Source organism: Melanostigma gelatinosum (genome assembly GCF_949748355.1).
Source record: "Melanostigma gelatinosum genome assembly, chromosome: 11".
NCBI classification, from domain to species: domain Eukaryota; kingdom Metazoa; phylum Chordata; class Actinopteri; order Perciformes; family Zoarcidae; genus Melanostigma; species Melanostigma gelatinosum.
The window spans coordinates 12650146-12672099 of record NC_136644.1 but is presented as its reverse complement, the minus strand read 5'-3'; the positions used below and the strand labels follow the sequence as shown (position 1 = coordinate 12672099).

The window sequence follows — 21954 nt, the reverse complement described above, 5'->3', positions numbered from 1 at the left end:
GGAAATACTTGAACAGTCATTTTGATGCCTGTGAAAATGTTGACAAGAACTGATAAAAGATAATGATTAAAAATGTTCTTTATTTTTAGGGAGCATGTGAAGGGAACATTCATGCACCTCAAAGCTCCCCAGTTAACCACATGACTAATGATGTGGATAACAGACTACAATACCAGAGGTAAAGCAAACACACACATACACACAATAACATTTTTTGGTGCGTCATTTTCATTTAACTTGAAACTAACATTTACCGTAAGTGGGCAGCACAAATACGTTTGGACTAAGGCTGATCTTAGCTTACATACTGTGTTGATATTCCGTGTCTTTGTCAAATGAATGACACTTGGCACTATTGGCTAACGTTAGTGTGAGAACAGTTTACTATAGTTTACATCAGGCAGACATCTGAGTAGTTTAGCATCCAACAAGGTGATTAAATGTCTGAAGACACACTGGAACTGGTATAGCAATAGTCTTTAAATATGACTTATGTCTTTTAATAAACAACATCATTAGGGGTTTGTTTTGACAAGCATGGAAAAACATTGCAGCATTAAACACCTTTTATATGGATGTCTAATCAGTGTTGATGGCAAATATACCGGTAGTCCATTGAAACAATAAATCTCTTAGTGTGTGCTATATTGAAAAAGAAAGCTGAGTTCTCCTCGGTTCATAGTCTAGTCGAGTTGCGCCTATCATATGCAGATAATTACATAAAAAGACAGAGATTTCATAGTCCGAACCAGCATGAACTAAGATGGCAACAACTGTTTATTATTTTCCATATTGTTTGTGCTTTACTGCTTTGCTCCTTACGCTTTTACCTTTAACAATACAAGTTAATTTACAATCCATCAGCATTTCACTAAGAGGTGACTCAACAAAATAGCTCACAATAGCGTTAGGGGAAAAAAACAACTACTCAATGGTTACCTGCCCTCTCGACCCTGCTGGTCGGGATCAGGTCTCAAGCACAGCTCTGTCCAAGTGAGGAGGATAACTTTCATGCATAGTAACGCACACACTCTCAGGTTCGGTATCGGCAACAACATCCAACAAAAGCTGCCCAAGCTGACATTCAAAGCACAGTAGTCTGTGTTTGCTCTCAGCAGCTCAGGTTCCAACGGGTTGGCCATATTCTCCCCGCTGCAGCCATGGCCTCTCTCCTCTGCATTTCTTTGGCCGTATGCTGTGGCCGACTGAATATCCGAGTTAGCCAAAACAATGTAAAATGTGTACTTATCTCCTCTGCACTCATAATTTGGGACGCCATTTTAGCAATGAAATCTAAGCTGAGACGGCCTATAGTCCTTCCTACCACCAACGACGTCACTGTCAAGTCAAACGATGGTGCTGGATGCCGGAGGAACAACAGATTTTACAGCTGCGTCCCAGAGAGACAGAGAACATTGGCAAGAACTGCAGGTGTAGGATACAGGATGCAAGATATAAGGGGCAAATTTTATCCAAAATTATCCAACCAGTAATCAGCTTGGATCGCTTCCAATAGATTCCAATTGTGATCGGGTTTCACAGTGGAAAAATTCAGCTCTGTTTATTCACAAACACTTAATATACAAGTACAATCATAAGACATAATGGATATATGTTAAATGGGTCATCTCAATAAGCTATCTGAAGCTTGAGAATAGGTTTGGTGACTGGCTCCAAAAGTTTAACCACAAAGATCCACCTGTCAAAGTGTCCTTGAGCGAAACACGGAACCCCTTATTGCTCCCCATGCAATCTGAATAAAAAGTCATGTGGAGAAACGGATCTACCGATTTATAGTATCTAAAAAGAGCATCATATCTAGAAACTACTTCTTCACTCAGACTCTTGTAGAATACAAAATAACCGTAGCATCCTTGCTTGTAAATTGTAGGTTGATTGAATTGCTCCATGAAATTAATCCTAGTATATTTCTGAGATGAGGTGTTTTGATCACAATCCCTGGCTAGATTTGCTCTTTTTCTGTCCAGTCTCCTCCATAAGGTATGTAAGGAACTAGCTGAGTGGTACTTTCAGGACGGATGCTCTGTCCTGGCAGCATGCTGCCACCTAGCTGTGGACAATATCAAGGTACACACCAGTGCATATCCCAATTAATTACATACAATGTATTTGCATTAGTTTGTATACCAATTGTGCAAGAATATCATGCAGTTTCATATGTCTCACCTTTATATTTGCTGATCATTAATGATAATGAAAAATTTGATTTGAAAAATGTGGCTGAAATGTGGATGTACTGTATGTGTTTGTTCTCTGCTTTTAGTTAGCCATGTCAAGTCTTATCCGAGGTAATGAGCTGGAGTTGGCAGCATGTGTGGGTATTGTCCTAGGAGAGGCAGCTAATCAGAGCACTGCATACTGTCTTGAACTCTTGGCCAGGAAATACATGACAACTACTACATGGTACGTCTCAATCTATGCATGTCCAGTTAGTGTAACCTATATTATTCTTCTGTATACTTTGAAAGTAATCCAAATTAACACCGGTCCAGGTTTAGCTACTTAATGCTAATTGTGTTAATGCTAAATGTTGTATTTATTAGCTTTTCCCCAATTTTAAGTAGATTTGATCTTGATCTTTTCATGTTGCAAACTCCATGTTGCTCATAACCAGTTAGCTGATTTCACCATATTTGGTTTGGTGTTAAGCCAACTGAAAAGATAAATTTACAGGATATGTTAGACTTCTGACATGACACATGTCCCTGGTCTTAAAGGCATTGGAACCCTAGTTCTTTGAGCACAGGTGGAGCCCAGTGATGGCAAACTTTCATCTTCACATTTATCAGTGACTGTAGATGAGCAGGGATCTAGAGTTTGAGAGCTCCACTTGTGCTGATAGTACTGCAGTGCCCAACAACATACCGACAATGACTGCTTCTAAGTTGTAGTCCATGCAAAGCAGAACTTTTATCTTTACAGTTTTTAAATTTAGGGAGCTCTCAGCTGACCTACTGCGAATGATTCCTGACAACCACATTCTATTGGCCAAGCTGTGTGCATTTTACCCAGGAAGTGTCGCTGAAATCAACCACTTTCATGAAAGTGTGAGTAGACAATCATTGAGTTGAATCTAAGATATGTTTTGGATAGTGCTGGGCAACGATTACAATTTTTAATCGCGATTAATCATTGTTATGCGCAAACTTCAAGAATGAATTCAAAAGTAGTGAATTGCGCACTTTTATTTTAAAAGTACTGCTATGAACAAAAGTGCAATAACATTTGTACAAATAAGGTGCTTTTTAACAGCAGTATTCCCTTTACACAGTAGCAGTTAAATAGTTATAATAATATATATTCAGCCGGTGTTCACAACTTTATCTTCATGTGTGTAATGAATGCAATTTGAAATATACACCTTAAACTGCAAACCTATCGTCGTCATGTTTTTTATGTTTGTTAAATTCTCAGTAGCGATAACTAAATGATATGCTTATGTCACGAGGCATGATGGTGGACTCAAACGCAGACCAGAAGTAGAGTGAAATGGAATTTAATAAACACTTAAATCAGAACGTGAACACAGGGAATCCAGGGACGAGACAAGAGACGAGGGGGCAAATCCAGCAGGACGAGGTAGGGCAGGCAGACATGGGAAACCGGGAGCAGGACAAGACAAACTAGAAAATGCATTTCCTGCTGAAAATGCATTGGAATGCTGGAAGCTGAAATTAATTGTGAAAAAATTGCTGAAAATTAAGAAATGGGAGACTGTCTGAAAAATGTTGAAGCCCGAAAGCATTTAAACTGCACTGCTGAAAAACCTTCTAGTTGAAATGTCTAACTATGGTGTCTGTAGCTGAAAGTATGAGGAAGAAGAAGGGTTTGAAAGTTGAAGAAGTATAACAGGATTTGAAGATTTTCTCCATAGAGATCCCATTCAAAAGAAAATTGCAAAAAGCTTAATTCAAAAAGTTTAAAGATTACAAATATGAAAAGTCAAAGCACCCCTCTCTTGAAAGAGCTGAACATTTTGATATTTGAACAATTTCTGTAGCCTAAACAAATTTCAGAAGTAGTGATATTTGTAGTAATAGTAGTAGAAGTTGTAGTTGAAGTATTATTAGTAGTAGAAGTATTAGTAGCATTAGAATAAGTAGTAGTAGTAGCAGTAGTGATATTTGTAATAGTAGTAGTAGAAGTCGTAGTTGTAGTAGAAGTATCATTAGTAGTAGAAGTATTAGTATTTCGAAGAAGTATTAGTATTTCGAAGAAGTAGTAGCCTAGTATCAGTAGTAGTAGTAATAGCTGTAGTAGTGGTCGTAGTATTTAATATAACAGTAGTAGTAGTAGTAGTAGTAGTAAAAGTAATGGCAGTATTTCAAGTAGCAGTAGTACTAGTAGCAGTCGTACTAATAGCTGTAGTAGTATTAGTACTGGTAGTAGCAGTAGTAGCAGTTTTGGTATAAGTAATAATAGTAGTGGTAGTGGTAGTAATAGCAGTAGTGGTAGTAATAATATTTATGGTAGCAGTAATAGCAGTAGTAGTAATAGTAGCAGTAATATTAGAAATATTAGCAGCAGTAGTAGTAGTTGTCGCAGTATTTGTAATGGCAGGCTCATTACAAGCATTTCAGTTAGGATTCATTCTGTGGGGCTTTTATTTTAAAATGGCGTGTGTGTGTGTGGGGGGGGGGGTGGAGGAGGGGGGAAAGATATAGAAATGGGGTACCGTGTTCTGTGGAAGATGTTTTTGAAGCAAAATTTAACATTGGTCTCTATGGAGCAGAAAGTTGGTTTTCCTCTCAATTAACGGCTTCTGTGTCAAATGTGGAAATCTGTGGGATTCCACAGTAATTTTTCTACGACAAGGACAATATTAGCTGCTTCTACATCCAGAAATTATGCATGAAGAGTGAAGATTGTGGACACAGTGGCAAAACACAAATGTTTTTTTCACAAGAATCTCAAGCTGCTCTTCACTCTAGCGGTGACATCACGCACTGCAAGCTGTGCAATACACACCCATTATAAAGTCAGAAAAATCATAAAAGTTAAATTGCTGCAGTTCAAAAAGTTAAAAAGATATCAGAAAGCTGAATTACGCGGCAACATTTTAAAGTTGAAATGGTGTCTGTAGCTGAAAGTATGAGGAAGTTGAAGGATTTGAAAGTTGAAGAAGTTTAAGAGGATTTGAAAATCTTCTCCATAGAAACCCATTCAAAAAAAAGTTGCAAAAAGCTTAATAATTCAAAAAGTTTAAAGGTTAGAAATAGAAATAGTCATAGCAGAGATGAGCTGAAGGAGCTGAACATTTTGATAGTTGATAGTTGAACGGTTTCTGTAGCTTAAAAAATGAAGAAGAAGAAGAGTTTCAAAAAAAGGGGGACGGAAGAAATAGTGGAACTAGAAAAAGCATTGCCTGCTGAAAATGCGTTGGAATGTTGAAAACTGAAATTAATCGCAAAAACATTGCTGAAAATAGATATCCAATTCAAAAACAAATTGCAAAAAGCTTAATAATTCAAAAAGTTTAAAGATTACAAATATGAAAAGTCATATCACCCCTCTCCTGAAGGAGCTGAACATTTTGACATTTGAACAGTTTCTGTGGCTTAAAAAATTCATCAGTGGTGATATTTGTCATAGTATAAGTTGTAGTATAAGTATTAGTAGCATTAGAATAACTACTACTAGTAGTAGTAGTGATATTTGTAGTAGTAGTAGAAGTTGTAGTTGTAGTAGAAGTATTATTTGTAGAAGTATTAGTAGCATTAGAATAACTACTAGTAGTATTAGTGATATTTGTAGTAGTAGTAGAAGTTGTAGTGGAAGTATTATTAGTAGTAGAAGTATTAGTAATTAGAAGAAGTAGTAGAAGACGTAGTATCAGTAGTCATAGTAATAGCTGTAGTATTGGTCGTAGTATTTAATATCACAGTAGTAGTAGTATTAGTAGTAGTAATAGTAATGGCAGTAGAAGATGTAGCAGTAGTAGTAGTACTAGTAGCAGTCATACTAATAGCTGTAGTACCATTACTACTTTTAGTAGCATGAATAGCAGTAGTAGTAGCAGTTGTAGTATAAGTAATAGTAGTAGTGGTAGTGGTAGTAATAATATTGATGGTAGCAGTAATAGCAGTAGCAGTAGTCGTAATAGTAGCAACAGCAAAAGTTATAGTAGAAGTAGTCGTAGCAGTAGTAGTAATACTATATTAGCAGCAGCAGTATTAGTAAGAGCATTCATTTTTTTAACAAAAAAGCCTAATTTTGAGCTTAATGTTTAAATACAGTTAATCCATGGGGCTTTTATTTTGAAAGGGTGGCGCTGGGTGGGGAGAGGAGACATAATCATAATGTTTGACACACATAAACAGAGGTTATTAAATGACAGGCTTCATCACAAGCAGTTCAGTTAGAATTCACTCTCTGTGGCTTTTATTTTGAAATGGGGTGTGGGGGGGGGGGTGGAGGAGGGGGGAAAGACCTCTAAAGATCCCTAAGACCTGAATGACTGTATGAGCGAGACACACAGAGAGAGAGAGGGAGAGGAGTGTATGTGCGCATGTGTCTGTGAGTCTGTGTGTTTATCAACATCACTAATTGGCTCAATCGCGAACACCTTGATCCCATTGAAAATAAAAAGCTTAACAATTCAAAAAGTTTAAAGGTTAGAAATATGAAAAGTCATAGCACCCCTCTGGTGAAAGAGCTGAACATTTTAATAGTTGAACGGTTTCTGTAGCTTAAAATATGAAGGAGAAGAAGAGGTGCGACGGAAGAAATAGAAGAAGTTGAATAAAGATTCGAAGAACAATAGTTGCTTAACAGCATTCCAACAACAATGACCTGGCAGTGAGTGACTGAGAGACAGAGGTTCATAAGGTGACTTGAACAGGTGAGGAGAGTTGTGCTGATGAGGGAGTGCTTGATTACTGATCAGGGACAGGTGAAGGGAGTTGGACTGGTGCTGAGGGAGTGAAGCTAAACAAAGACACACAGAACACACAAGGCAAAGCCTGATCGTGACAGCTTATTACACATATTCCAAACAAAACACTTTTAAAAACTCGAAAAGAATAATTTTGTGTGTGTGAGACAGACAGACAGGAGGGACCGACGGTGAGGAGTGAAGGGGGGTTCCGGTCCGGGCGTGTCACCCGGTGGGGGGGAGAGCGGCAGCAGAAGGAAGTGACGCCACACAAACACAGCTGTTCACCGCTCGCTGCCCGGTTCTTGTGTTAAAAATGTCCGCTGAATAATAATTTTTTTTTAAACTGCGTTAACGCGCGATAATATAATTGTCGCCGTTAATTAATTAATGCGTTAACTTGCCCAGCACTAGTTTTGGATGAAATGGAATGGATGCTTTCTGTCTGATGTTGATGATATTAACATTGTGATGGTTATAGTGACTACGATTATGTGTTGTTTGTCATTCAAGTGCGGTCTCCCTTCATTAGAGGAATGTAAGGCCCTGGCAGAAGCAGCCATGTGTGAAGGAGAATTGTTTTCAGCAGTAAAATTCCACCTGCTGAGCTCTGAACCCGAGAACGGCCTTCGGATAGGGCTAGATCACGTTAAAGGTATTGGCTGCTGAGTTTCAGTGTGTGTGTGTGTGTCTGTTTGTTTGTTACCCATCTATCATAACATCTACACATTAAATATGATAGCACAAATTATCTTTCAATATGAAATAGTTGTCAATATTTACATGTTGATTGTTGTAAAAGTTAGATTCTGACGTGCTATAGTGGGTGTGATTGACATTTTTCTGCCAATAATGTTAGCAATCAATATTACACTGAATACATAGATAAATTGAGCCATTCCATGCTTGTCCCTCATGCTTGTGCAGTAACAAGTGTAATCTATGAATGACCAGTTTCCAAACCAATCTCTATGAAGATCCTACAAATCCAATTGAGTAACGTAACAATAACTAATTAATACTTAATTGTTCTTTGCAGACAGTGTCAAACTGAAGAAAGTAATCTAAATTTCTGTCTTAATAAAGCACAGATCAATGAGAAACTATTCATGAATTTCCTCCTCACCAGAACAACTGACTCGACCTGATTGGACAGTGGATATTGTTCAGCCAATCCTGGACCTGATGAGTTACATCAGAACCGACTGCCTCATCAAGGCCGAGTTGACTGGGTAAGAGCATCTATTACTTAGTATTAATAATTATTTTAATTACTTTCACCAATGCTGTTGCTTCCTATACATTGTTAGACCTGGGCCCCGTTCCTCGTACGTGGCTCAACTAAGTCGATCAAATGTCCTATTAGCCAGCTGAAATTAACGAGATGATTGATGTCAGGCTATCTCGGTTTCTCCAAGGCTGATCCGCTCTCAAACAGTCTCGTTAATTCGAACCAGACTATCAGGATCAGGATAATTGCGCGTGCCCGGCCAAACTTGCTTTGTGGAACCGAAAAGCCTGATCTATGTAATCTTATCCTGAAAATTATCCGGCTAACTCAGTTAGCCACGTACGAGGAACGGGGCCCTGATCATCATCCGCGTGTGTGTGTGTGTGTGTGTGTGTGTGTGTGCAGAGCCCGCAGTGAGCTGTTGATCCTGTGTGGTTACATTGGAGGTCTGCTGGCCATCAGAAGACAGTACTTGAGCATCGTGCCTGCACTCTACGAATACACCAGGTAGACACACAACTATGTGTGTGGTGCATATGTGTTAAGAATTCTTTGTTTAATGTGGCTTCAACCTTCGAAATACTGTTGTTTCTGTGGTGTTTTACATGTCCTAAAAAGGTGTGGTGTAAAGAAACATTCACATACATTTTATCTGTCTGGTTTATTGGTGGTAATTTATAGAGGTTTTTAAAAATCTATTCTAAGGGTGGAGGGGAATCAGATGACTGTAATTATACTGTTTATCTGAGATGTGCCGAGTAGTCATCATGACAACTTAAACATCATTGTACCCACACCTGTCAATAATTCTACCCCATGTTACCTTGAATTCTTCAAGAAAACTATATTTTTCTTGCATGCCTCCACAGTGAAAGAAGAAGCTAAAGTATTGATGAACATGAGTAAATTCAAAAGCCTAACAATATCAAAACATCAGTTTACAAACTCTCACACAAGTTGACAGTTCTTCCAAAACACTTGCATTTTTGCCAAAATTGTTTAAAACACTTCTACTACTACAGTCTCAGGGAGCCTGGGCAAACATGAGACGAAAGGGGCGGAAGGGTTTTAAAGATAAGAAGGTAAGATTTTAGTGACGTGATTAGGAACTCTTACTAAAAAAAAGAGTAATGGGGTATACAGAAATAATGCGCGTTGTGTTTTACAGTGATACTTTTACCTGATGTAGTATTCAGTATTTCTTTACTTTGCTAATTACCATAATCAGGTTTGAATTGGATAAACAATTTGTAAGTCAGTCCAAACTTTTTTTTTTTTGTTTATCAGTCAGCTGATGAAGCGGAGGGAAGTGTGTGTTCCTCTGAAGATTGAGCAGCTGTCTATGGAGCTGGATACCTGGCGGGCCTGCACACAAAGTAACAGCAAGTAGGTTACACAGAGACACACACAAACAGAATGGTATTTCAATTGAATGTTATTAATAACACCATGAAGTACAATTTAAAAAAAAGACGTAAATGAACACCAATTGGGCCATGTGTGATATGAAGTTTAAAGGAGACGATGGGAAAGAGGGGAACCCTGTCACGACTCACTATTACAGTCATATCTAGTCTCAGCTGCCCAGTAGAACTAAAAGCTAAGGCCATGATGAGCCCAGTTCCCAAGGCAACACAGGATAGAGGGGAGTTAAGCTTACTTGAGATACATGTGGAGCAGCTATATCACCACTGGGGAGACGGATGTTTTATGAGTAATGATTAAGATGGTCATGTTGCTGCCTGACAGACAGATCTGGTGACTGAAGATAAACATCTTTTTAAGTATTGAGGACTTGCTGATGAGGAGATGCTGACTACGTTTACATGCCTAATCATATTCCACTATTAATCCGAAGATGACAATCCGAATGAATCAATTGATTTAGTTCATGTAAACATCATATTCCAATTTCTGAATAAGGCCTGATCCAAATGGAGCATTTTCAGACTAATGCTGTGTTCCCACCAAACGCACGAGTAGATTACATACAAAGTCTATGCACAGACGCGATGAGACTGGAGTGACGCGAATTTGCGATGTCGCGATTCATGCCATTCGCGCAAGTTAAAATTTTTCAACTCGTGTGAAAAAATTGCGTGATGTAAAAATAGCCTATCAGCGTTGAGATGCTCCTCCTGTCATCACTGACATCCTGCCATTGCTGAATCAAGAAACAAATTCTGTAGCCGTAGGTGTGCACCCAGAGCTCTACGATACCTCGTATTAGTAGAGACCGGACCAAACTATATGTATAAATGTATCTGTGTAAACCATATGGTACAAACAATAAAAAAGACGCTGTCGTCTTTACGCCTAGATGACGTTGTTTTGAGTGTAGATGGAGCTGCTCAGTGGCGGTTGGTGGAAGAATTTCTAGGTAGGGCCATCCAATCAATTTCAGCAAACATCCCAGTATGATTTAATGCAAAAAAATGAAGGTATCAAACACGCATTACTACTTTGCAGTTAAATATTTAACATTTATTCCAACACGAAAAAAAGCAGTAAATAACACTTTGATAAACACGTCAGGACATCTTATTTTTGTCACCCTCAGAGGCAATTCAGTATAATATATATATATATATATGCAGTATATATGTCATATAATAATATTCAGTAAATATAAAACACATACATGCATATATAGATATAAGCTATGATGAGTTTTCACTGACTCCTCCGTGCTGGCACTCGCGCTCGCCTGTAGAGACTTCTCCTGACGAGAACGCGCAGCTTGGGGCCAAAACAATTTGGCCCCAAGCTGAATCTATTTGAGGACGCTGATTGGCTAAATTGTATGTCACTCATTTATATCTTTGATCAGCAATTGGCTGAACTCCTTCATAGACCCGCCTCTTTTGGGCCAAATTCGTTTGGCCCCCCCTAGCTGCGCATTCTGAGACGTGCACACAGGCAGAGACGACGAGCAGGAAAAGCATATATTTTGCACAGATATCATATTTTACACATATTACTGGGTACATTCCATAGTTCCAACACAAATATTGACAATTTGTATAATTTATTATTATTATTATAATGTTTTTTTTTTGTGTGGCTCAAGGTGGGGCCAGGCCCCATGGCCCTCTATTGGCCAGGCGCCACTGGAGCTGCTACAATGTTAGCATAGAATAGCACAGATCGATCTGAGCTCCATTGAGAAAACAAGTATTTTAAAAGTAATTTGCTTGTCGTCTTGCGGAGAGAACTAACAAAACATGAATTCAAACTTTTTACAATTCTGCATCATTATGTTGTTATTTCGGCATCCCTTTTTATCCGTTTATTGCACTTAAATCACAGCAAAATCTGTTTATTTTGTGTTCATACAGCTGTAGTCCAGCCGACGTGTGACTTGCTAGACACAGTGAATACACCTTGATAAAATCCACGGAGCTCCTCCAGGTAATGTTATGAACCCAGACAAGAAGGTTTAGCCTCGGCCTTCACTGCTGTCCTGCAGCTGAAACACCTCATTATGATGCCACAGCTACGGTTATTATTTGTTTTGTCTAAAAATGAAGCTCAACACCTATAAATACACTAACTGCAGAGTGCAGATACATGAATACGCCGAGAGTGTGTCGCCTCTCTTCTCTGACTGCAGCTGGGACTGCTGTGCGAGGCTATTGTGAGAGTAACCGCCTGTGAGTGCTTTGGGGCAGCTGACGGCAGCACCCGCTGCTCGTTCACGACAGTGACTGTAGAATGGTGCGTGCTTTGACGTCAGAGTCAAAACACCAGAAAAATCTCCAACAACACCAGAAAAAGTCGCTAGATTTGTCGCTAATAGCTTTTGACAAAAAGTCGCCAAGAGGGTTCGGAAAGTCACCAGATTTAACGAGAAAGTCGCCAAGTTGGCAACACTGGCACCGACTAAATATGTCCCCAGCGCAACATTGGACGTAACAATAGTTCCTATCGCATATAAAACTAAACAAAAATCAATCTTCATAAAAACAAGTTGTACAAATAATAACATATAAACAAGCATATTATAGCTACCCCAGATGTAAAAACAAAAGCAGTTCTTACCAAAGCTGCTGTTCACTATTTAAAGACAAAATACATCCTCCTTTCTTTGTAGAATAGAATGTATACTATCTTTATCCCTTTAAGGGGGAAATTTTTCTCTGCATTTGACCCATCCCTGTATATGGGGAGCAGTGGGCTGCCAATGACAGGCGCCCGGGGAGCAGTTAGGGGTTCAGTGTATTGCTCAGGTACACTTCCCAGTCGGGGATCGAACTGTGGACCTTCCGGTTCCCAGACGACCTCTTAACCCAGTGCGCCACGGTCACCCCAATAGAGTTTAATCCCACGGTTGTTCAGAACATCCGTGCGTTTTAGTTCCAGTAAGAAGTCCTTCTCGATTCATGGACGCCAGTGAAGACAGTCGAGCCTCCCCAGTTGTATTTCTTGAATACATTTTAATGCGTTTGAGGGCTGAAAATGTTCGCGCGACAGAGGCAGCAGATATTGGGATTGTCACCGCCCAACATGTCACGCTAGCCCACTGACCAATCATGTATGGCTAGGCCAGCTAGAAGGCTGTTAAAGAATACGCCCAACATATCAAACTAAAGATCTGATTGGTTGAAGACTATGACAATCAACAATACTGTCCCCATTCACTTGTGAGTCTGCAGGCCTCGGGCCTCTCTTCTTACCTAGAGACACGGGGATAAAAGCTCTACCTAAAACAAGCTGCACTGGAAGCAGAGCAACTGAGGAAGTGAAAATAAACTAATGGGGTAAACAATTACAATACATGTAGTGTATTTATGAAAAATTATAAAACAGCTATAACTTTGTGATTCTGTCTAGACCAGCAGAGAAGGCCTTGCTGGCCCTGACGGCCCACCACTGCGCAAATGACCACAAATGGTACCCCGCGAGTAACGGGGAATGACGTGATTTGGTGTGAACGCACCTTAAGACGTGTGATATTATTCAGGTTTTAGAAGCATTTTTTCTATATGTATACAGCACATTCAGAATATGTGCCTCAATAGGGGTTTTTACGATACTTTGTGAAACACTGCCTCTTTCCTGTTTACGACCAGCTCTGTGATTTCTACACAAACTAGCTAGCTGATAGTGTGCAAAGCTGAAGCAGAGATGCATGCCCAAAACAAAAGCCCACATTTCTGGTCAGAAAGAGAAATGGACGTACTTTTAAACATTATGAAGGCCTCGGACATCAACAGGTTTTTGGACATGCGCAAATATTGCAACACCAACCTTTTCAATAAGGTCGTTAAAGGAATGAAAGAGGGAGGCTGTGTTCGCATGGTCGAACAAGTCCACCACTGGTGGAAAACTTAAAAAATATATATTTTGAAGAAAATAAGCAAAATAGCACAAGCTGCCTGCCGTTCAACTTTTCCATATTTTGAGGTGATAAACAACATGTTAGGGCATCGACCCGTCAAACACAGTAGAGAATGGTTTCGACTTGGGATTATCTGGACCCAGTGATGAGGATGTGTCAAGGGGTCGTTTTACATTGATTGGAAATATGCACGGCTCCATGTAAATGTGAATATTTGTGGAATATATGATTATTTGATGCATGTAAACGTAGTCACTGTATCGAGCCTCTTGTTAAGTGCACCAAGGAGGAGCTCAAAGTGCTGTGCAGCATGATTAAAACCAATGAAGCAAGAGAAGCTAGAGCTTATTGACAGACTAATATCAGATATCTATATAGCTTTTTCCCCAAGAAGTATAGAGGGTTACTCAGGAGATTCATGGAACCAGATATAGAGATAAATAAAGTATCATTGCCTTTGCTGCCAACCTCCTGGAGGTTTTTTTCTGGGTGGAATTATGTCCAACACTCATACACTGAAAATAGATATACATCTATCTTCATACTACCATATGTTTGAATTCACCGGCAGATGCTTATGCCTGCTTATGTCTGGTATATAGATTCACAACTGTATCTCCATCTGTCTGTTTTCAACAGTCCTTCATCAGAGTGTCAAAGAGAGGAGTTCAGCTACCTCGAGAGGAGAATCCAGCCAACACAACCTGGTATAAATAACAATTCTAAACAAGTTCATCAGGGGAGTTTATGGACCTTAAATTCCATCTTTTGATCGATAGATAGATAGTTACTTATTAATCCTGCGAGGGAAAAATTTTTCCCTACAGCAGCAATTATGGTACAGGTAAAAATAACAATGCAAATATCAAATGCACAATATATACAATAAGAATAACAGAGTAAAAGTATTAGATATAAAAATGCACAATATATACAATGAAATAGAATAATATTAAATTAACTAACTAAACAGTAGTGCAAAGATTCCACCAAACAACGGTGTAACGAGTAACGGTGTTATAGTTTTGTGATTGATCTGGCCAGAGGTGATTTATTATAAAGTCTTATTGCAGTGGGCAGGAATGATCTCCTGTATCGGTCCTTGTGACAGCAGAGCTGGATGAGTCTGTTGGAGAAAGTGCTCCGCTGTCCCCGCAGTAGGTGGTGGAGAGGGTGGTCCGGGTTATCCAATATGGATAATAGTTCCTTCAGTGTCCTCCTCTCCACCACCTTTTCCAGAATGTCCAGTTTGCAGCCAATGATGGAGCCGGCCTTCTTAACCAGTTTGATAAGTCTGTTGGTGTCTCCGGCTCCAATGCTGCTCCCCCAGCAGACTACGGAGAAGTAAAGTGCACTGGCCACAACAGACTGGTAGAACATCTCCAACATCTTGCTGCACACATTGAAGGATTGAAGTTTCCTCGAGAAAAAGAGTCGACTCATCCCCTTCTTGTACACAGCGTTGATGTTGGTCTTCCAGTTCAGTCTGTTTTCGATGGAGACACCCAGGAACTTGTACTCCTCCACCATGTCCGCATCCTCTCCCAGAACTCTCAGCGGCTGTGGAGCCGTCGTCTTCCTCCTCAAGTCAACCACCATCTCTCTGGTCTTGGCCACGTTCAGAAGCAGGTCATTTCTACCGGCCCACTCCACAAAGTCATCCACTACCGCCCTGTGCTCATCCTCCCGTCCGTCCCTAATACACCCGACCACTGCAGAGTCATCAGAGAACTTCTGCAGATGGCATGACCCTGAGTTGTACTGGAACCTTCATCACATGAAATGTGAGGTCAACCGGTCCGTAGTCATTGAGGCCAGATGGAGTCGTCTTCTTTGGTACAGGAACCAAGCACGATGTCTTCCACACCACCGGGACTTCCTCCTGCTTCAGGCTCAGGTTGAAGAGGTGTTGCAGGACATCAGACAGCTGGATGGCCTAGGTCTTCAGGACCCTGGGGCTGATGCCGTCAGGTCCTGCAGCCTTGCCTTGGTGGAGTCTCTCCAGCTGTCTCCTAACCAGGCCAGTCATCATAGAGAGGGGGGGGGGGGGTCATGGCGTCATTGGTGGAACAGCCCTTTGATGTTGAGGGATCTGTGTCCATTCAGCTTACCACGGGGGATGGGGATGGGGGGGGGGAGGCAGCAGAGGTGTTTGGGAGGTGTGGTATGTGGAGGAGACAGATGAGGGCTGTGAATTAAACCTGTTGAAGAAACAGTTTAGCTCATTGGCCCTCTCCCCTGGTTGTCTCCCTCCAACATTGAAGCCAGTTATCTGCTTCATCCCGGTCAACACCTCCCTCACGTTGTTCTGCTGGAGTTTGGCCTCAAGCTTCCTCCTGTAGGAGTCCTTGCACTCCCTGAGCTTCTCCTTCAGGTCGCGCTGTACTCTCCTGAGCTCGTCCCTGTCCCCAGACCTGAAGGCTACTTTCTTCTTATTAAGAAGAGCTTTCCGATCACTGGTGATCCATGTGTTGTTGGGGAAGCAGTGTACAGTCCGGGATGGAATGGTGGTTTGTTCACAGAATTGAATGTATTCTGTGATGCAGTCCGTCATGCTGTTGATGTCCTCACAGCACATCCCAGTCCGTCGACTCAAAGCAGTCCTGCAGGGCGTCATTAGCCTCCTGTGTCCACCTCCTCACAGTCCTGGTGGTTACATGCTGCCTCTGCACCAGAGGAACATGGATGTGGTAAGGACGCATTCCCACGGCTAACAGTTCAATACAGAAACGTTCCTTCACACACACGGTCGGGTTTGGTCCTCCAGATTTGCTTATTTCTGACAAAGAAATGTGTGACGTGTAGCTTTGTATTGTGTGTCATGTGTGTTCATTCTTGTTTGACTTTGTTTGATGTGCTTACTCTGTACTGTTTGTTATTGTGTTCTCTTTGTTTTTACCTGCCAAGGGACTGCAGATGCACATTAGCTTAAATCTATAATCTGGTATGGTGCATCAAATGGTGAGATTTATGTTTTAAACTGTTAACATGGTCCCTTTTAAATCAAATTAACCTAATTAGATTTAAATGAATAAAACACTGCTCATAAAAGGTATATTTTGGGATCAGCAAAATAAGCCCCATACGTCGGTAGGGTGCTTCTGCTGGTGGTTGCATCAGCAATAGGAGCTGGAGGCTGTGTGCCTCAGGAACAGCAGGTTTGGCTGATAACGAGTGCATCGGTTAGTGATTGGCTATGTGCACAAGAGGCTCTCTGATTGGATGAAGTCTGGCTTAGACAGAGAATTGAATGAATGAATGAACAGAGGAGGCAAACCTAATTATTATCTTGCTCAACTCCATAATAATTATAGAGTTTCTAATATGTAAAACTTGATGGTCATACAAACATATTATGTGTAATGGTTAACTGGCAAAACATGTTCCTTTCTCTCTTAGATGGTTTAGTCCTGTGTGGTGCTGATTATGTGACAGGCTCCAATCTGCCAAGCCACTCGGATGTTCAACTGTCGTGTTTCACCGGACACAGAATACAGGTGTGGGCTTCTTTATTTATTGGTTTGTTTGTAGCTACACTAACATGTCTTGTCGACTTGTGAGTTTTCTCATTGTTTTCTTTTTCTATGTGCAGGGACCAGTGTTTTTGCTGGAGGATGATAAATCAACAATCTCTCTTAATGATGCCTTAATGTGGGCAGAAGTCAATCCTTTCTCTCCTCTGGGAACAGGACTCCGCATCAACCCCTTCTAACACACACACACATGCACACAAAGAGGACATTCCAAGTGGAGGGTTAATATATTGGAAGGACAGAAGAAAAATGTAAACTGAGCTGAAAATAACATTTAGCATGCAAAAACACGCATGCTACAATACAGAAATATCAACATTAATTAGAAATGCTAACAACTGAAATATTAAATAATTTTTCTGACGAATCCCAAATGCATTGCAGTGTGCTGCTGACACTGAAATGTAAAACTCAGATCAGATTTGGAAGATCAATCGAAAGATGCTGAAAACAATGCACGCATTACTAGAAAAGCTGGATTAGGAAGCAGGTCAAGGGTGGGAATTGAAATGAATCGGATAATAAGGCTGAAAAAATAAATACTTTGTGCTTTAAAAAGTGTAATCCATAGAAAAATGTTGAATACAAGTGTCCGTAAAGACCATTAGGTTTTGGCGTTTGAACAGCTGAAATACTTTTCAAAGCACTGTTGATGTAATTTAAATTAGCAAAATTTGAAGATTAACTGCATTACTTAAAAAAATATAAGCTGAAATACATTGCTATAAAAGCTGGAAGCTAAACTGTAATAGCCTACTTTCAGAAGTGAAAGTATAAATTGACTGAAAAGCCTAAATGAAGAAATGCTTTGTGTTTTAAAAACAAGCATAAAAGGTAGGAACGAAGTAAAATACAAGCATATATGTCCATAAAGAGAACACCATAAGGTGTAGGGAAATGCTGTATGTGCTCTAACCAAAGCGCCACTGACTGCAATTATTAAAGGTGCAACATGTAAGACCTGGCCAGATTTTTTGTTTCAGACATGAAGCATGCCCTGCTTTATCATTTATTTTACTCTAAATGGACCATAATTTACCAAATGAACATCATGCTGTATTAAAGAAGACTTGAAACAAGTGATTAATACCATAAACTCATGTTTATAATGTTTACTGAGGTAATAAATATATACAATTGGACTTATTTTTGCAACAAGGAGTCCTGCTGGCCATTAAAGAGATGGCTAGTTCAAGGCACAGAATTGAAGGCTGCCACCTGCTGCCAAACCAGCAAGGTCCGGCCCATACTTTCTTGTTGTATCACTTTTTCCTCAAGAAGCGATAGTGAGTCACTAGTCCAGAGAACAAATAAGTGGAGCTGCCTCGAGGGCTTGTCAATAATATGGTCCGTGTGCATTTTGATAGTTTGTTAGCCTTGATCCATCTGATTAACAGCGGTGACCGTGGATATAACAATCTGCAAATCTCAAATGCAGAAGTTAAAGGAGAGGACAGGATTGCATTTCACTTGAGTTGTACCTTACGATTTCATGTGACAAATAAACTCATTGATTAAGTTTACATGCAGCTTGTATTTGGCTATAGCTCCAAGGAATATGAAATTGCTTGTGATCTGTCTGCCGAGAACAGCCTCATGGAAGTGATATTTGAATGTTTATTGTATAAGGAAACAAAATTCATTAACCCTCCTGTTATGTTCGTTTCTCAGGTACAGCAGTCAATGTGACCTGGTGCATGTTTAATCATCCAAAGGTTGTCAGAAGCCAAAAAATCCTAATAAATATAGTTTGTACCTCATCACCAACACCATTACTAACAATTCAATCAGTATTTAGTAGAATGGAGTTATTCACCCCTCCATAGATCATAGTTCAATTAGGACAGGGGTGTCCAAACTTTTTTCACTGAGGGCCACATACAGAAAAATATACCAAGGGCTGGGCCACTCAGGTCCGATCGCCTCACCCCTAGTGTGTTAAAGTGAGCAAAATCAATCAAATTTGGTTCTCAATGTGCTTTTGTTCAGATTTAACAGAGATGTTTGTTCACGTATGTTGAGCCGAACAGACTCATTATTCAAATAGAAGGGAGTTGAGAACAGCTCGATGTCTCTCTCAATGAGAGAAACATATTGAAAGCCATGGCAGCTGGTGGAACATGTTCTAGGTAGGGCTGTGCCACATCCAATCAATTTCAGCAAACATCCCAGTATGATTTAATGCTAAATAAATGAAGGTATCAAACACGTATTGCTACTTTGCAGTTAAATATTTAACATTTATTCCAACATGAAAAAAAGCAGAAAATAACACTTTGACAAACACGTCAGGACATCTTATTTACAGCTCGTAGCTTCATGTGCTGCTTCCCTTTCCTGTTAGTCTGCTGTCTGATTGTGAGGTCAGGCTGATCTGATATCAGCACTGCAGTTTCTCCTCAAAGTTCTCCTCTCAAACGGGTCTTGGAGGAGTAGTGCTCGCGCTGGAGCTCGCGCCCGCCTGTAGAGACTCGTCCGGACGGGAACGCGCAGCTTGGGGCAGAACCCCAAATGATCGTCAACTCCCCGAATCGATTCTGCCCCAAGCTGAATCTATTTGAGGGCGCTGATTGGCTAAATTGTATGTCACAGATTTATATCTTTAATCAGCAATTGGCTAAACTGCGTCACTGCTCTTTTGGGCAGTTTCTCCAGCGCTGCTGAGACGTGCACACGCAGAGAGGACATGCAGGAAAAGCATATATTTACCGCAGATATCATATTTTACACATATTACTGGGTGATTCCATATTTCAAAAACACAAATATTGACAATTTGTATCGTTTATTATTGTTATTATTATTCATTTTATTTGTTGTGGCTCAAGGTGGGGCGGCGCCCTATCGCCCTCTATTGACCAGCCGCCACTAAGCACTGACTGAGTTCTGTCATGAGAGACGTTATCACGGACACGTATTTCCCCCTTTTAGCAGAAAGGTTGGCCTTTGGAAAAGCACATTTGACTTCGGACTGCGTGGGGAAGTGCGCAACATTGAAGTTGCGTAGAGTGCCCTCGTGCTCGAATTATGTTGACAGTTTTCACAACCGTGTTCATCACATCGCCGGGCTGGACTGTGTTAGCACAGAGGGCTTCTTGGTGGGTGATACGCTGCATTTTAACAGCCTCGCCTTTCATAGCTGGAGCCTTTCATAGCTGGAGCCCTATCTGTTATAACTCCACACAGCTTGTCTGTTCTCGCTCGGCACCAGTGTAGGACGTGTCATCATCCGGGGCTAAACGTTTCTTTGATTGCTCTTATTTTGTGGAGAAGCTGCCTTGTTCAACACAGTATCTCCACCTAGTGGTGAAACTAAGAAGTACAATACAGTCAAGCGCAAGTTTCAAGTGTGGGCCATATTACATTATATTTTTAGAAGTTGCTGCGGTCCAATTAAAAATGGACCGCGGGCCGTACTTGGCCCGCGGGCCGTAGTTTGGACACCCCTGAATTAGGATAACCCACTCAAAAATACATGTTCAACCTATTTTTTAGGTACATTGTAAAAAACTAGATATAAATTGCATTTGTCTACCATAACATGTATTCATTTATTTTTATTTATTTTTTAAATTGTACACATTTTGAAACTTTATTTTTTTCATGGGGTGATGTAGATAAATAGATGATTATTGTTGAAAGACTTCGACCAGTGAAAATGAGCGGAAGAGGCAAAGGATTTGTCACGTTTGTAACGATCCAACATCAGCGACCCAAAATGAGCGGAAGAGGAAAAGGCATCTTGTTGGAAGACTTCGACCAGTGAAAATGAGCAGAAGAGGCAAAGGAGAACTTTTGTCCCATTTGACAGTGCGTTTTATGTGTCGTTGCTGAACTTGTGAATGTTTATCTAAATAAATAAATAACATCCTTTTTGACAGTAGACTGTGTCACAAATCTTTCTAATAAATGAAGAAAGTTGTTTGTGGTCCTTTTGTTGTTCAGACCTACAATAAACATATCTTTAAACTAGATGGTGAATCAGAAAACGAATCAAATATAAAGCTTGATCTGCGATCCGTCTTCACTGTTTACATGTTGAAAAAAACGTATCAGTCCGATTGGCTGCAGCGTCCAATCACATAACTGATGAACAATGAGGGGGCGTGTCGGCCGTTAAAACACTTCCTGGAAGCCTGTTCTCGTGGGTCCTCGCTCATGGCTCCTCGGAGATCCCTCCTCTCTCATCGATCCTTGCTCCTCCGATCGAAATAAGAGCTTTGGGACGGCTGTCAATATGGCGGTGCAGAACAACTTCCGGTTCAAGCGAGGATCGAGGAGCGAGGAAATGACAATTAAGAGACTTGGGATGTACCCAATGTCCAAGTTGCCACATTGATGGCACACAAAGTTTTCAGCTGGTGTAAATTTTCAAAAGTCTCTGCCCCTCAATTTTCATTGTGATTACATTGTCAGTTGGGCATCCTCGAGTTTGCGCTGACGAAAGTCTTTGCTTGTTGCCTGTCGTTGTACTGCTCCTTCAGTACGTGTTCAGCATGTTGCAATATGGTTGCAGTCGTCCATATCACACAACTATCTTTATTGTGATGTTTTTCAGATTCACAGATGGCAGGAAAGCCTTCTTACAAAGTTCAGTCGTATATAACATATTCCAGGTTAAGTACGACTGGTGTGAATGCCGCAAATATTTTTCTTGTAACGCATAAAGGAGGTCAAATTTCTCTTGAATTCTGGGAAGTTGCTCTTTGAACTCTCCACATGAGTCATGGCTTCTTCTTCTTCACATCTTCTTTCTCTGTTGTAATGTCCTCTTTGTCTGGCGTTCAGATAATCCAGATTTATATTGTCATCATTGACGGGCTTGTGAAACTTGACGTGGTGCCTGTAGATTTTGATGAGTCTCGTCCTTCTTCTTCATCCTCGGAGTGTTGAGTGGTGGGTTTTGGCTGTAATGTTTGTGCCTGGGGAGCATACAGCAGCGGCGTTGCAGAGA

The 21954-nt window shown here is 40.5% G+C and overlaps 1 protein-coding gene across 2 annotated transcripts in view; it reads left to right on the top strand.

The window, feature by feature from the left end:
* The window catches only part of wdr17 (WD repeat domain 17), a gene marked incomplete at its 5' end in the record, with an annotated part of 51074 nt that extends 33508 nt beyond the window's left edge, over positions 1-17566 (top strand). Inside the window, 11 exons of one of the 2 annotated variants that reach the window (XM_079277923.1) lie at positions 90-178; positions 1989-2088; positions 2285-2424; positions 2957-3068; positions 7409-7550; positions 8025-8127; positions 8532-8633; positions 9414-9512; positions 14107-14174; positions 16876-16964; positions 17060-17566. In XM_079277923.1, coding sequence (XP_079134049.1) covers positions 90-178; positions 1989-2088; positions 2285-2424; positions 2957-3068; positions 7409-7550; positions 8025-8127; positions 8532-8633; positions 9414-9512; positions 14107-14174; positions 16876-16964; positions 17060-17179 — 1164 coding nt within the window. In that variant the 3' untranslated portion in view covers positions 17180-17566. Of the gene's footprint in view, positions 1-89; positions 179-1988; positions 2089-2284; positions 2425-2956; positions 3069-7408; positions 7551-8024; positions 8128-8531; positions 8634-9413; positions 9513-14106; positions 14175-16866; positions 16965-17059 lie in introns of both variants that reach the window. The other variant, XM_079277922.1, reaches the window with a different exon arrangement.
* Positions 17567-21954: the final 4388 nt, after the last annotated feature.